We start from the raw sequence: 12,080 nt of genomic DNA, 5'->3' as shown, positions 1-12,080 counted from the left end.
GGATGCCACCTCTGGATCTATCCTGGCTGGGACTGGGACCTGTGTCAGCCTCACCATGGCTTCTCTTTTGCTTGGTTGGGGCATCCTGGCTCTTGGCCCGCTGCCTCACCCGGATCTTCACTTTGTATGAAAAGTGTCGCCGTCTCCGAGGTTTCCCTCAGCCACCCAAGAGGAATTGGTTTTGGGGTCACCTGGGCATGGTGAGTGTGGCAACAGGAGGGTCAGGGGTGTGAGGGTGCGGGGACCTCTCAGTGACCAAGGATTTGGTAGTAGAATGTTCCGGGACTGGGTATAAGGGCACATGGACAGAGTCAGGGATTGGTGTGGGCTAGGGGCTGGGGTTTTGAGGGTGCAGAGATTTCCCCCACCGATCAGGAAATTCTGGGTAGAATGGATTTGGGCCTTTGTGTGCTCTCTCTCAGGCCTTCCCTTACGACCCCGTTTGCTGGAGAGCGCTTGGGAGAGGATGCTCAGGTCCCAAATGTTATGACTAAAGCACGTGGGGAACCTTGGCATTAGACGGGGGTGACCGAGGCGGTGGGCAAGCAAGTCAGGTAGACAGAGCTTAAGTGAGAAGTTTTATCAGAGAAGGGAGGGAGGGATGGAAGGAGAAAAGATGTAAAGAGACACAGAGACAGAGAGGACAGAAGAGAGGAGGGAGACAGGAAAAGTCCTGTCTGCCCCAGGGGAACAGCGGGAAACAGCTGGAAAGAGAGATAAAGACCATAAGTAAGCATCTGCCGACAGTCTATGCAACCGCGGAACCCTGGGCTGACCAGGGTTCTGCCTGAGTCCATTCGGCCAGGTGACAGGGGCAGGCCAGCATAGTGCCTGAATCCTTACGCCAAGGAGGATGTGTTGCTAGTGGGGGCGTGTGGAGATGGGGACGGACAGGATCTGAGGTTTAATCTGGATGACTGCCAGCAGCGATTGATTGAAAAAAGAATACACCTTTTATGCTCTGTAGTTGCACATAGGATTAAATGGGAGACAAAGGACCTGTGAGCTGGGGTGTGGCTTGAGGAATCTAACATTGACCTTGACTCTAGGCAGCAGTCACGTTAATGAAAGGGTCACAAGTCCCTCTTACCAGAGATAAGGAGAATGACTGCTTTAGCAACAGGAGCTTTCCTCAAGCCCCCAGGGAATGGAGACCCTTATCCAAATGCCTGACCTGGGGAAAAGGACTTCCTCTGTGGAGCAGACACTATACTACAGTTTCTTAGTCTTACTGTATGGGTCTGTTCCCCTCATAACACCCCCAAAAGGGAAGATCTTGATATCTTAGTGTTTTCCCATTATAGGATACCATTCTGATTTCTCTGTATTTATTAACTGAATTCTTGCCCTTAATGGCCTCAGGCTCTGGATCTGAACTGTAGGCATTTCATCCTTGGGATCAGGTGTGTTTCTGCGTGTTGGTCTAATTAGGAGGGCACAATGGGATTCCTGGTTCTCTGGTGGCAGGGATTTTTCTTTCCCAACGAATTATTTTGTTTAGAGAGGCTACCATTGTACACGCTTCTATTCTTTACCGAAGCCCGCACAAAATTTCCCAAAGGGAAAGGCATTAATCCTGAGAATCATTAAAGATGAAAGTAAAAAGGTGTTGGAGTGTGGTTTGCCACGCAGAAATGCTGGACTTTACCAACCACAGCAATGGTTGCCATCAGCCCACACCACTGTTCTCCATCCCGAGTCTTGTCTGGGTTTATTTCTAGCCCGTTTTCCTGTCTAGTACGTATTGAAGGGCTCCCAGCCCAGAACCCCTCACATTCCTACACTGTCACTGCGTAGGCCTTCTACAGGGCCCTAATTCAGAGTCAGCTTCCTGTCTGGTCCATTTCTTTCTGTTAGTCCATCTCTGGGTTTCTGCTTCAATCCAGAAGGGATTTTATGCCTCCCCCAATATACCCAGGGCATAGCTGGGCCATAGGAGAGTTCTGTTCTGATTCCCCACCTCCTGGATCATCTCTTCCTTCAGTCGCTCTTTTCTGCTACTGTGGATCATGGAGGCCTATACCACTCTAATCTAGTATTCAGGCATTGGGACTGGCCTGTCCTTGGGGTTCTGACAGGATGCACCCTCAGCTGCAGCCACTAAGAGCACCTCCTGTGCATATTCACTCTGTTCCCCTTTAAAGGGGCCCTGCCCACCTCCCATCCTTCTCTCTCTCTTTCTCTCTTTCTCTCCCCCTCTCTGTTTGTCTCCCCACTTCTGCCCCTTTTTCCTCTCTCCTGCTGCTCCCATCCCTGGAGCCTGGTCTCCCCCATCCCCTTTCCCTTTTTTATGATCCTTTTTCCCTAATTAAAAAAAACCCTCTGCTTAAACCCTGTCACACTTCGTCTTTCTCTTGAGCACTGCTTTTCTTAAATTACAACACTCTTACCCTTCCACGGGACTTCCCTGGTCCTAACGTTTATCCAACACTTGGACTTTGCCATAGGTCCATTCGCTCCATGAGCTGACTTGGTCTCAGTTGCTTCATTTACAACCAGCAGATCTCATAGCATACACACAAGTTCTTTCAACTGTGCACAGGGTCCTCTGCCCTGTGGGAGTGGTTGCTTATTAGGTGAGCTGACGTTCTCATGGAGATTTGGAGGTCCCCCTCTGCTGTCCTGGGGTCTGTTGAGGCTGTGTCACCTTTAGAGGCTCCGGTGCTTTAGCCAGTCTACATGGTTGGAACTGAAGACTTATGCTGGTAGAGATGCATGTGAGGGAAACCTTGGAGACAAACCCTGAGGCCACAGTGTAGTCCACAAATGCCCTAACAGGACCTTCCCTTGAGGCTTCTCCTGGGGGTGGAATTGATTCCACCCCAGAAAGAGGGTTTCTCTGAGGCAGGCAGTGTGACAACATAACTTTTTATTGACCATAGATGCAGGCTTGGTACCAAGACATGACTGTAGGGACAGAACAAGAAGCAGGGATCTCTTCCTCCATCCTTCAACATCCAGACACATGTTCACTGCAGAGGCTGTGTCACCTCCAGGGGCTTCAGGGGGAACCTGCTCAAGGTGCTGAGGAAGTGCATTAGTGCTCTCCAGAGAAGCAGGGGAGGGTGTGGACACACATACACACACAAACGGTAACACTCACAAACACCCCACACACAAGTGCACACACACACACGCGCGCACACACACACACACACACACACGGTAACACTCACAAACACACCCCCACACAAGTGCATGTACACACACATTCACATTCGCACACACACATGTGCACACATAAAACAATGGTAACACTCACAAACACACCCCCACACAAAAGTGTGCACACACACAAGCACATACATATGTACATCTTGTTAGTAATAGGGACAAATTTTAAATATTCATCACTGGGCAATTTTGTCATTTTACCAACATTATAGAGTATACTTAGTCAAGGTATCATGGCGGAGCCTACTGCATATCTAGGTTGTGAGAGACCACTTATTGTTCACAGTACACAAACCCATACATTGTGGTACTGTTGAGAAGATTACAGACAAGTTTTAGATCATGGTATTTACTTGGTTAAATGTATCTAAACATAAGAATAATAGCCAAAATTGTAAGCCATAGATAATCCTCAGGTCTGTTATAATTTTATGTGACCAAGGTAGTATTTACAGTCTGTTGTTGATTTAAAAAATCATTATGTGGGCTGGGGAGATGGCTCAATGGCTAATAAAAGCTCTGGCTGCTCTTCCAAAGGACCCAGGTTCAATTCCCAGCACCCAGATGGCAACTCACATCCATCTGTATCTCCAGTTCCAGGGGATCTGGCCCCCTCACACAGACATACATGCAGGCAAAACATCGATGCACATAAATATATAAGTCATTAAAATCATTATGTAGCGTAATTCTATTCATAGTTATATAGATAAACAAATACGCACACATATACACTTATAGCATGTGAAGGTATGCAAATAAGAGAGAATGAGGTAAGATAGATAGATAGATAGATAGATAGATAGATAGATTGATACAGACAGACTGACAGACAAATAGAGTTTGGACTTAAGTAATAATGGAGATTGAGAAATTCCCTAATGCCACATGCAAATTGGAAGGCCAGGCAGCTGGTGGTGTCACAGTCCTAAGACTGTTCTAAAACACAGGCCGAGTGTGGAGTGAGGTGGAGTGTCAGGTATAAATGCTGAAGTTCAAAGGTCAAAGACCTGAATTTTGATATCTGAGGGCAAGAGAAGCTGGGTGTCTCGGCTTTGGAAGCAAGAGTGAATTTCCCTTCCTCTGTCTCTCCCTTCCTTTGGATCCTCAATGGGTTGGGTGGTACTTCCCGCACGGTGGATGGCGGGTCACTGTGACACAGTCTGCTAATGTGTTGCGGAAACCCCGTCACAGATCCAGCCCGAAGTCAGCTTGCATCCTCTTCTGTGGGCATCTCTTGGCCCGTCCAGTCTGCTCCCTGAAAAGAGCCATCTCAGAAGGGATTGCCCATGTCTTCCCCCCCAGTCTTCTCCCACGGAAGAAGGCATGAAGGAGATGACCGAGCTGGTGGCCACCTATCCGCGGGGCTACATGACCTGGTTAGGCCCAGTGGTTCCCCTCATCCACCTGTGCCACCCCGACATCATCCGATCTGTCGTCAGTGCCTCAGGTACCCACGGGAGCTGGTGGCGGTGTGGCTGCGGGGATCCGAGAGCTTCCCATGCCCTGCGTGCGGATCCCGGGGCAGCCTCGTCTTCCCTTCTGCTGCCTCTCTCCGCCTTTCCGCCCTTTCACGTGCTCGCCACCCCCACGCCAGTCCCTTCTCCTCCTCTGCCGCCATTTCTTCCTCCCCGCCTGGTCCTGGCATTCTTGGTACCCTCGGGGATACTAGGAGACCCCAAGCCAGACTCAGTCCCGGGGGAACTCAACCTTGAAGAGACGGGTCCTGACAAGGACACTCCAACCACCTGTGGTCAGGAATGGTCCTCGGGAGGATGGGTGACGGCAGAATGGAGACGTGAGATCTCTGCTAGGGCAGGTAGGGAGGCCTCCTGGAGGAGGAGACATGACAGGACCAGAGTTGACCAGAGGCCAGACCAGTGAGGTCTGGGAGAGACAGAGCTAGGTGTCTGGAATGAAGGCTGGAGTGTTTAAGCAGGGCCGGGCTGCATAGGGCCCATGTATGGCTGCAGCCCAGCCATCCCCAGGCACAGCAACAAGCCCAGTTATGCTAAGGTGTGATCCAGCTGCTGTTTCCATATTCTTCCTCTCCCTGCGCTTTGCCCATTCTTATGGTCAGTCATGGCTCACCGACTAGGCCCGCAATCTCCCTTAAGGAATTCCACTCCAGCCTGGCCCGCTTACCCTGCCCCTTGGCATTACTGGCACAAGGCAGGCCGCGGAGAGAGGGGGCAGTGTTCCATAGCGACCATGGCTCTAATGTCTGCCACGCGGGCACCTGGCGCTCTTTGCATGACTAGGTCTCTGTCAGGCGTGAGTGGTAAAATCTCACCTGGTTTGATTGAAGGAAATAAAGGGAATCTATAAAGACCTTGGAGGGTGGTCTCCAGGCATGGCTGGATCCAGCTTTCAAGCAATGACATCAGACTCTGTGTTCTTAGGTCTGTTTTTACCTTCCTGAGCCCATTTCCCTTTTCACGAAAGCCTCCTCATCAAGGTCCAAGTGACGAGTCTCAGGCATTCCCTTCCATGGGGCAGCTTGCTTTTCTCCGGGAGATCCCAGGAGTTCTGGGCTTGTAATTGATTTTAATTTTTCGAGCCACAGGACAAACTCTTTTTCCCTTTGGTTTTCTGAGACCAGGTTTCTCTGGGTAACAATCCTGCCAGTCCTATAACTTGCTTTTGTAGACCAGGCTGGCTTTGAACTCCCAGAGATCTGCCAGCCTCTGCCTCCCGAGTACTGGGATTAAAGGCGTGCATTGCCAGGCCGGGCTTCTTCCTGCTTTTGTGTAGCTCTTCCTGTCTGGGCACTGCACTGGTCCCAGCTTCCCCGATGCTGAGGTATCTGTGCTGTCTCCAATTGGCCAGGTGACCTGAGGCAGGCTAGTGGGGTTGTGGCAGCCTGTGGTAGCTGAGACACAGGATATGACACAAACAATTTAAATGAGGAATGGCCTTTTGGCTAATGGTTTCAAAGTCTTTTGTGGTGATGCATACAGTTTACAACATGTTGGCCATATTGGGGAGGGAAAAGGGAAGAAGGAAGGGGGAGGGGGGAGAGAAGATACAGTCCCAGGTAACTTCTCAAGTCCCTCCAGTTAGGTCCCATGTCCTATGGGCTCCAGAGTCTTTGAAAACAGAGCCACAATCAAGGAGGCAACTTTACAACACAGGAGCTTGGGGAAATTTCACATTCAAACCATAATACCTGGTATAGTTGTCCCTAGCTAAGCATGGCTCATTCCCGGGATCATGTGAAGGTGGCCCTATCTGGGACTCCTAAGGGGCCACGGACATAGGCATGTTGAGTTCCATGTGGTTGTTTGAGCAGTTGTTTGGGATTGCATTTTTCTCCTTCTGATAACATTTTGAGCATGTTTAGGGTTGCCTGAGATCTGTCATCCAGAGTTCCACTGAGACATGATTTGAGGTTTGTGTGAGGCAGGTCTTGGTGTAGATTTGTGTCTGATGTCCAGCTGGATCACACCTGGTACACACCTGAGGGGTTAATGGGGTTATTAGTTTCTAAATCTATGTACAGATACACATGTGTGTTTATGCACATGCATTTGTGTGATCATGTGTGTGGAAGCAAGAGGCCAACATTGGGTGTTATTCTTCACGAGCCACACACCTTGTTTTGGGTCTTGGGGCTCACTCATTAGGCTGGGCTGAATGGCCAGAGATCCACTTGGATTTTGCCTCCCCAGAACTGGGATTAACAGTGCATGCCACCACACTCAACTTCTTCTGTGAAAGTTGTGGATAGCACTCAGTCATCATACTTGTATGGCAAGCACACTACCAAATCTCCCTACACCCTATGGTGACCATTTTAAGATAATTTCTGGGACACACTGAGATTCATCATACTTTATCTATGCTACATTAGGTCATGTCAGGGAGATTCTGTGTGTTTTAACCATGCTAGCACATGTTATGACATATGCATCTGTGTCACGTGTATATATTTCAGGAGATGACAGAAAGTGCTGGATGGATGGGTGTACTAGGTCTCCAGAGTGTCATGCTGTTTTGACATGCTAGACTGTGTAGGAGCCATGTGAATGCATACTTGGGTGTGTTATGCAATTTCAGGCCATACTTTCGTCTTACCTCCTCCTAAAGCTTGGTCTGGCTCCCAATTACCTCTCCTCCATTCCCTGCTACCTCTGTCCTTCTCCCCAATCTTGTCATGCTGGTTGAGGTGGACACACACACACTCCTAATGAGGGCACCACATTCTTCCCAAGTTCATCCCCTGTGCTCTCCTGGTCCCTGATCATCCTTGTTCATCATGCTAGCTGCGGTTGCCCCAAAGGACGCCATCTTCTACAGCTTCCTGAAACCCTGGCTGGGTGAGTCCCTGTAGGTGAGATGACTGGGGACAGCCCTGGGGCCCAGAGAAAGGTGCCACCTTTGCCCACTACCAATGCTCACCCTCCCAGGAGACGGGCTCTTGGTGAGTGCTGGTGACAAGTGGAGCCGCCACCGTAGCATGCTGACACCCGCCTTCCACTTCAACATCCTGAAGCCCTATGTGAAGATTTTCAATGACAGCACCAACATCATGCATGTGAGTTCCTGGTACCCAGCTTCCCAGCTGGGGACTGGGTTGGGGGTGGTGAGGGACTGCAGATAGGTCTAGTCCATGGTACTGGCCCTGAAGGGCTACACTGCAGGAAGTGGGCTAAAAATGGTGGCGCACAGTTTCCTTTCAGTTTCGCAGACACCAAATCAGATCAACTTAGGTGTTCCTAACCATGCGACAGACAAGAACTAGGAGAGGGAAATGGACTGAGCATGGGAATCAGAGCTTGGACTTGAACTCAGGACTCCTGAGCCAGCCTTGGCTCTTCATCTCCCATAGTAACAACTTCCACAATTACTCAGTTTGGGGGATCTCTGAGGCGGGGTACCTTGGGGGGAGATTCCAGAAGACTGGTTTGAGGGTGTCCATTATAGTGGTTGGGGTTGGGCAGAGTCTCCCGGGAGCCAAGATCCAACAATGTCACAGTCTCTTTTTCTACCAAGGCCAAGTGGCTGCGCCTGGCATCGGGGGGTAGCACTTGTCTGGACATGTTTGAGAACATCAGCCTCATGACCTTGGACACTTTGCAGAAATGTGTCTTCAGCTTCAACAGCAACTGTCAGGAGTGAGTTCCCACTCTGGGCCTTGGAACTTGGTCTATACAGTAAGGCAAGAGGTGAAGGGGGGAAAGCTGGCCAGAGCAGCAGAAGAGACTCCATGGAGGGTGGCTCACAGCTAACAGTGCACCAACCCCCGGGGGATGGAGCAGCCTTTCCCATGGGAAGAAACTGTTCAGAAAAAGGCACACAGACTCAGATGAGACATGGGCATCTGACATGAGGGAGCTTGGGATGAGGTTGGGAGAGCAGATGGCAACAAAAGCATAGACAGTAAAGCCAAGGAAAACGTGGAACTTCATGCTGTGGTTTCTAGGAAACCATAAAAGGTCTTCAGCACCTCTGTCTCTATAACAAAATATCTACGATTACCAAATAGAGGAGATTTTTTTTAGCTTATGTTTTCAATGCAATTTGATTTCATTGCTTTTGTGTCTGTGCCCATAATTGTATCATGGAAGGAGCATATGTTGGAGGAAACACAGGCAGCTAGGAAGCAAAGAAAGACAGAAAAATTCCAGGGTTTTAATACCCCTTTAAGGGTACCCCCATAATTGAAATGACTAAGGTAGTAGCATCCTGCTTTGACTCCATTTTTGTGTTTGCTTAGATATTTCTCAACTCTCAAACCCTTTCCCCTCAATGGTCACATCTTCCTTGGTAACACATTGAGGTTCCCATGGCCTTGACTAGGGTAAAGATGTAGTAACCAAAAGAATTGGCAAGCTATGTCTAAAATGACTGCCCTGCCAGAAATGAACATAGTAAACCAATGATGAGCTCTGGAGACGGTGGTTGCCCTTTAAAAGAAAATGGAGCTGATGTGTAAGGAACGGGCCTTAGGCCAACTGGAAGAATTGATGGGTTCTTGTCTGGATGGACTGTTGTGGAGGTTTTTGTCCTGACTGGTCCTGCTGCCCTGCTCAACCCCAAATAAACGCACAAAGACTTATATTAATTATGAAACTGTTGGCCGATGACTAGGCCTTCTTACTGGCTAGCTCTGGTCTTAATTATTAACCCATAACTACTAATCTATATATTCCTACATGGCCTTATCTTACTGGAGAGGGCCTGGTGTGTCCTATCCTCCTGGTCCCTTAAGGTGACTCATCTCTGGTGGGCTCTCCTGCCTACCTTTCCCAGAATTCTCCTCATCTCCTAGTCCCCCACCTATCTTCCTGCCTCATTGGCCAGACTGTTTTGTTCATCAACCAATAAGAGAAACATATATACAGAAGGACATCCCCCATCAGTGGACAATGTTAGGGACTGGGCAGAGCAGACTGACCCCTCTGTCTGAGAGGAAAGAGAGGGGTTTGGTGTCCATACTATGCTGTGAGAAATGCCTCCACTTATGGGAATGAAATATAGAGAGAGAAGAGATTGAGTGTTCAGGGCCCATGTCTATCATGCATTGCCATCTTTTCCAGATTAGTTGGGCTACTCTGTATCCTGTGGGGAAATCGTTCCCACCATCTGCTGAGAAATGCAGCTCAGGTTTTAGGTCTGTTGCGTTCTTGCTGCTCCTCACGTTCTCTTTGCACAGGAAGCCCAGCGAGTATATTGCTGCCATCTTGGAGCTCAGTGCCCTGGTTGTGAAAAGAAATGAACAGTTGCTTCTATACATGGACCTGCTCTATCGCCTAACGCCTGATGGGCGGCGCTTCCATAAGGCCTGCCGCCTGGTGCATGACTTCACAGATGCTGTCATCCAGGAGCGACGGCGCACTCTGCCCAGTCATGGTGGAGATGATGTCATCAAGGCCAAGGCCAAGTCCAAGACCCTGGACTTCATCGATGTGCTGCTGCTGAGCAAGGTGGGTTCTTGAGAGGTGCAGTGGCGCTTCTAAAAATTAGTTAGTCGGGGTTTTGGTTTTTTCTTCTTTTAGATAGCATCTCATGATATAGGCCGGGCTGTCCTCAATTTCACCTTCCTCTTGCCTCAGCTTCCTCGGTGCTGGGATTACAGATGCCTGTGAGCCCTTTGGCGTTCAGTAGCTTTTTTTGTTGTTGTTGTTTTTGAGACAGGGTTTCTCTGTATTGTTTTGGAGGCTATCCTGGAACCTGCTCTGTAGACCAGGCTGGCCTCGAACTCAGAGATCCTCCTGCCCCTGCCTCCCGAGTGCTGGGATTAAAGGCGTGCACCACCAACGCCCGGCCAGTAGCTTTTTTGAGCTGTGTCTTACTCCATTGCCAGGCTTATCGTCAGGGCTGGGTAAATGAATCTGCCTGCCTGCCTCAACTTCTGACACTATGTGTTGCACCGTCCCTCATGACTTAAAAAAAGATTTTTTTTTGTTTTATGTGTATAAGTGTTTGTTTACAAGTATGCATGTGTACCATATGTGTGCTTGGTACCTGCAAGAGGCCAGAAGAGAGCACTGAGTCCCCTAGAACTGAAGCTATGGATGATTGAAAGCCACCAGGTGGGTAAGGATGCTCTGAACCATTGAGCCATCTCCCCTGCCCCAACATTTTAGGATTAAAGGACAGAACGGATGCTGGTATTGAATGTGAGATGATTCAACATTTTATATTTTCAGTAATAACTTGGGCTTGATGGAGAGAACATCTAGAAGCCATGAAAGACATCTGAGGAAAAGAGAGGAACAAGTTAGAGAGAAACACATTGTAGCTAGAACACTGGGTATAGCCGGTGCAGCCTTTCTAGGTCTGAAACTGAGGGGTCTTCTTTGGTTTCTATTGCTCAGATGAAAAAAACACCATGGCCAAAATGCAAGCTGGGGAGGAAAGGGTTTGTTCAGCTCCCACCTCCAGATCACAGTGCACACTGGAGGAAGGACTCGAACCTGGAGGCAGGAGCTGATGCAGAGGCCATGGGGGGTGCTGTTTACTGGTTTGCTCCCCTGGCTTTCTCAGCCTGCTTTCCAATAGAAGCCAGGACCCCCAGCCCAGGGGCACCATCCCCATTGATCAGTAATTGAGAACATGCCTTACATATAGCTGAATCTCACGGAGGTCATTTTCTCACCTGAGGCTCCTTCTTCTCTGATGGCTCTAGCTTGTGTCAATTGACACACAAAACCAGCCACTGGGCTTTTGGAACCCCAAAGCCTACCTGTGACACACTTCCTCCATCAACAAGGCCACACCTCCTAATCCTTCCCAAACAGCTCATCAGCTGGGAAGTAAGCATGCAACTATACGGGCCTATGGGCCCTTCTCATTCAAACCACCACAACAGGATTTACGGAACAGGAGAAAACCCACATATCACGAATCATGGAGAGTTGTAGGGCGGCTGGCACATCTACGCCTTCTTTGTTTAAGAGAGGGCAATAGGATGAACGCTGAGAGGGAGGGGAAGAGGAGACCAGGAGAGGGGAAGCAAATGGAAGGGGGCAGGGGAGCAAGCAAGGGATATTAAGATGAATTCTTAGCTATAAAACAATCGATTTCTTTTTTATATGTTTTAATTTAAATTAGAAACGTGAATGTTTCACATGTCAGTCCCAGCTCGCTCTCCCACCCTTCCTCCCTTATCCCTCCACCAGCTCCCCAGCCCCCTACCCAATCCCCACATCATTCCCCAGGGAGGGTGAGACCCTCCTTGGGGGGTATCTCTAAAGTCTGTCATTTCATCCTGGGCAGGACCTGGGCCCTTCCCCATGTGTCCAGGCTAAGAGAGCATCCTTCTATTTGGAATGGGCTCCCAAAGATCATTCATAAACCATGGTAAACACTGATCTACTACCCAAGCCCCCAGTGATTTCTGTGGCCTTCTCACTGGCTCTACATTCATGGAGTCTGGATAAGTCCCCTGTTGGCCTCTC

The 12,080-nt window shown here is 49.3% G+C and overlaps 1 protein-coding gene across 3 annotated transcripts in view; it reads left to right on the top strand.

Annotated features, from left to right (window-relative positions):
- Positions 1 to 12,080, top strand: part of LOC101830370 (cytochrome P450 4F4) — a 35,021-nt gene that overhangs the window by 16,496 nt on the left and 6,445 nt on the right. For all 3 annotated transcript variants that reach the window (XM_040739065.1, XM_040739063.1, XM_005083392.4), the window contains exons 2-7: positions 2 to 200; positions 4,480 to 4,624; positions 7,440 to 7,493; positions 7,584 to 7,711; positions 8,170 to 8,291; positions 9,833 to 10,103. In XM_040739065.1, coding sequence (XP_040594999.1) covers positions 3 to 200; positions 4,480 to 4,624; positions 7,440 to 7,493; positions 7,584 to 7,711; positions 8,170 to 8,291; positions 9,833 to 10,103 — 918 coding nt within the window. In that variant the 5' untranslated portion in view covers position 2. The remainder of the gene's footprint in view (position 1; positions 201 to 4,479; positions 4,625 to 7,439; positions 7,494 to 7,583; positions 7,712 to 8,169; positions 8,292 to 9,832; positions 10,104 to 12,080) is intronic.

The sequence above is a fragment of the Mesocricetus auratus genome, unplaced genomic scaffold (genome assembly GCF_017639785.1).
Source record: "Mesocricetus auratus isolate SY011 unplaced genomic scaffold, BCM_Maur_2.0 Super-Scaffold_100676, whole genome shotgun sequence".
NCBI lineage: Eukaryota > Metazoa > Chordata > Mammalia > Rodentia > Cricetidae > Mesocricetus > Mesocricetus auratus.
Note: the sequence above shows the minus strand (reverse complement) of the source record. Positions and strands in the feature narration are given on the sequence as shown.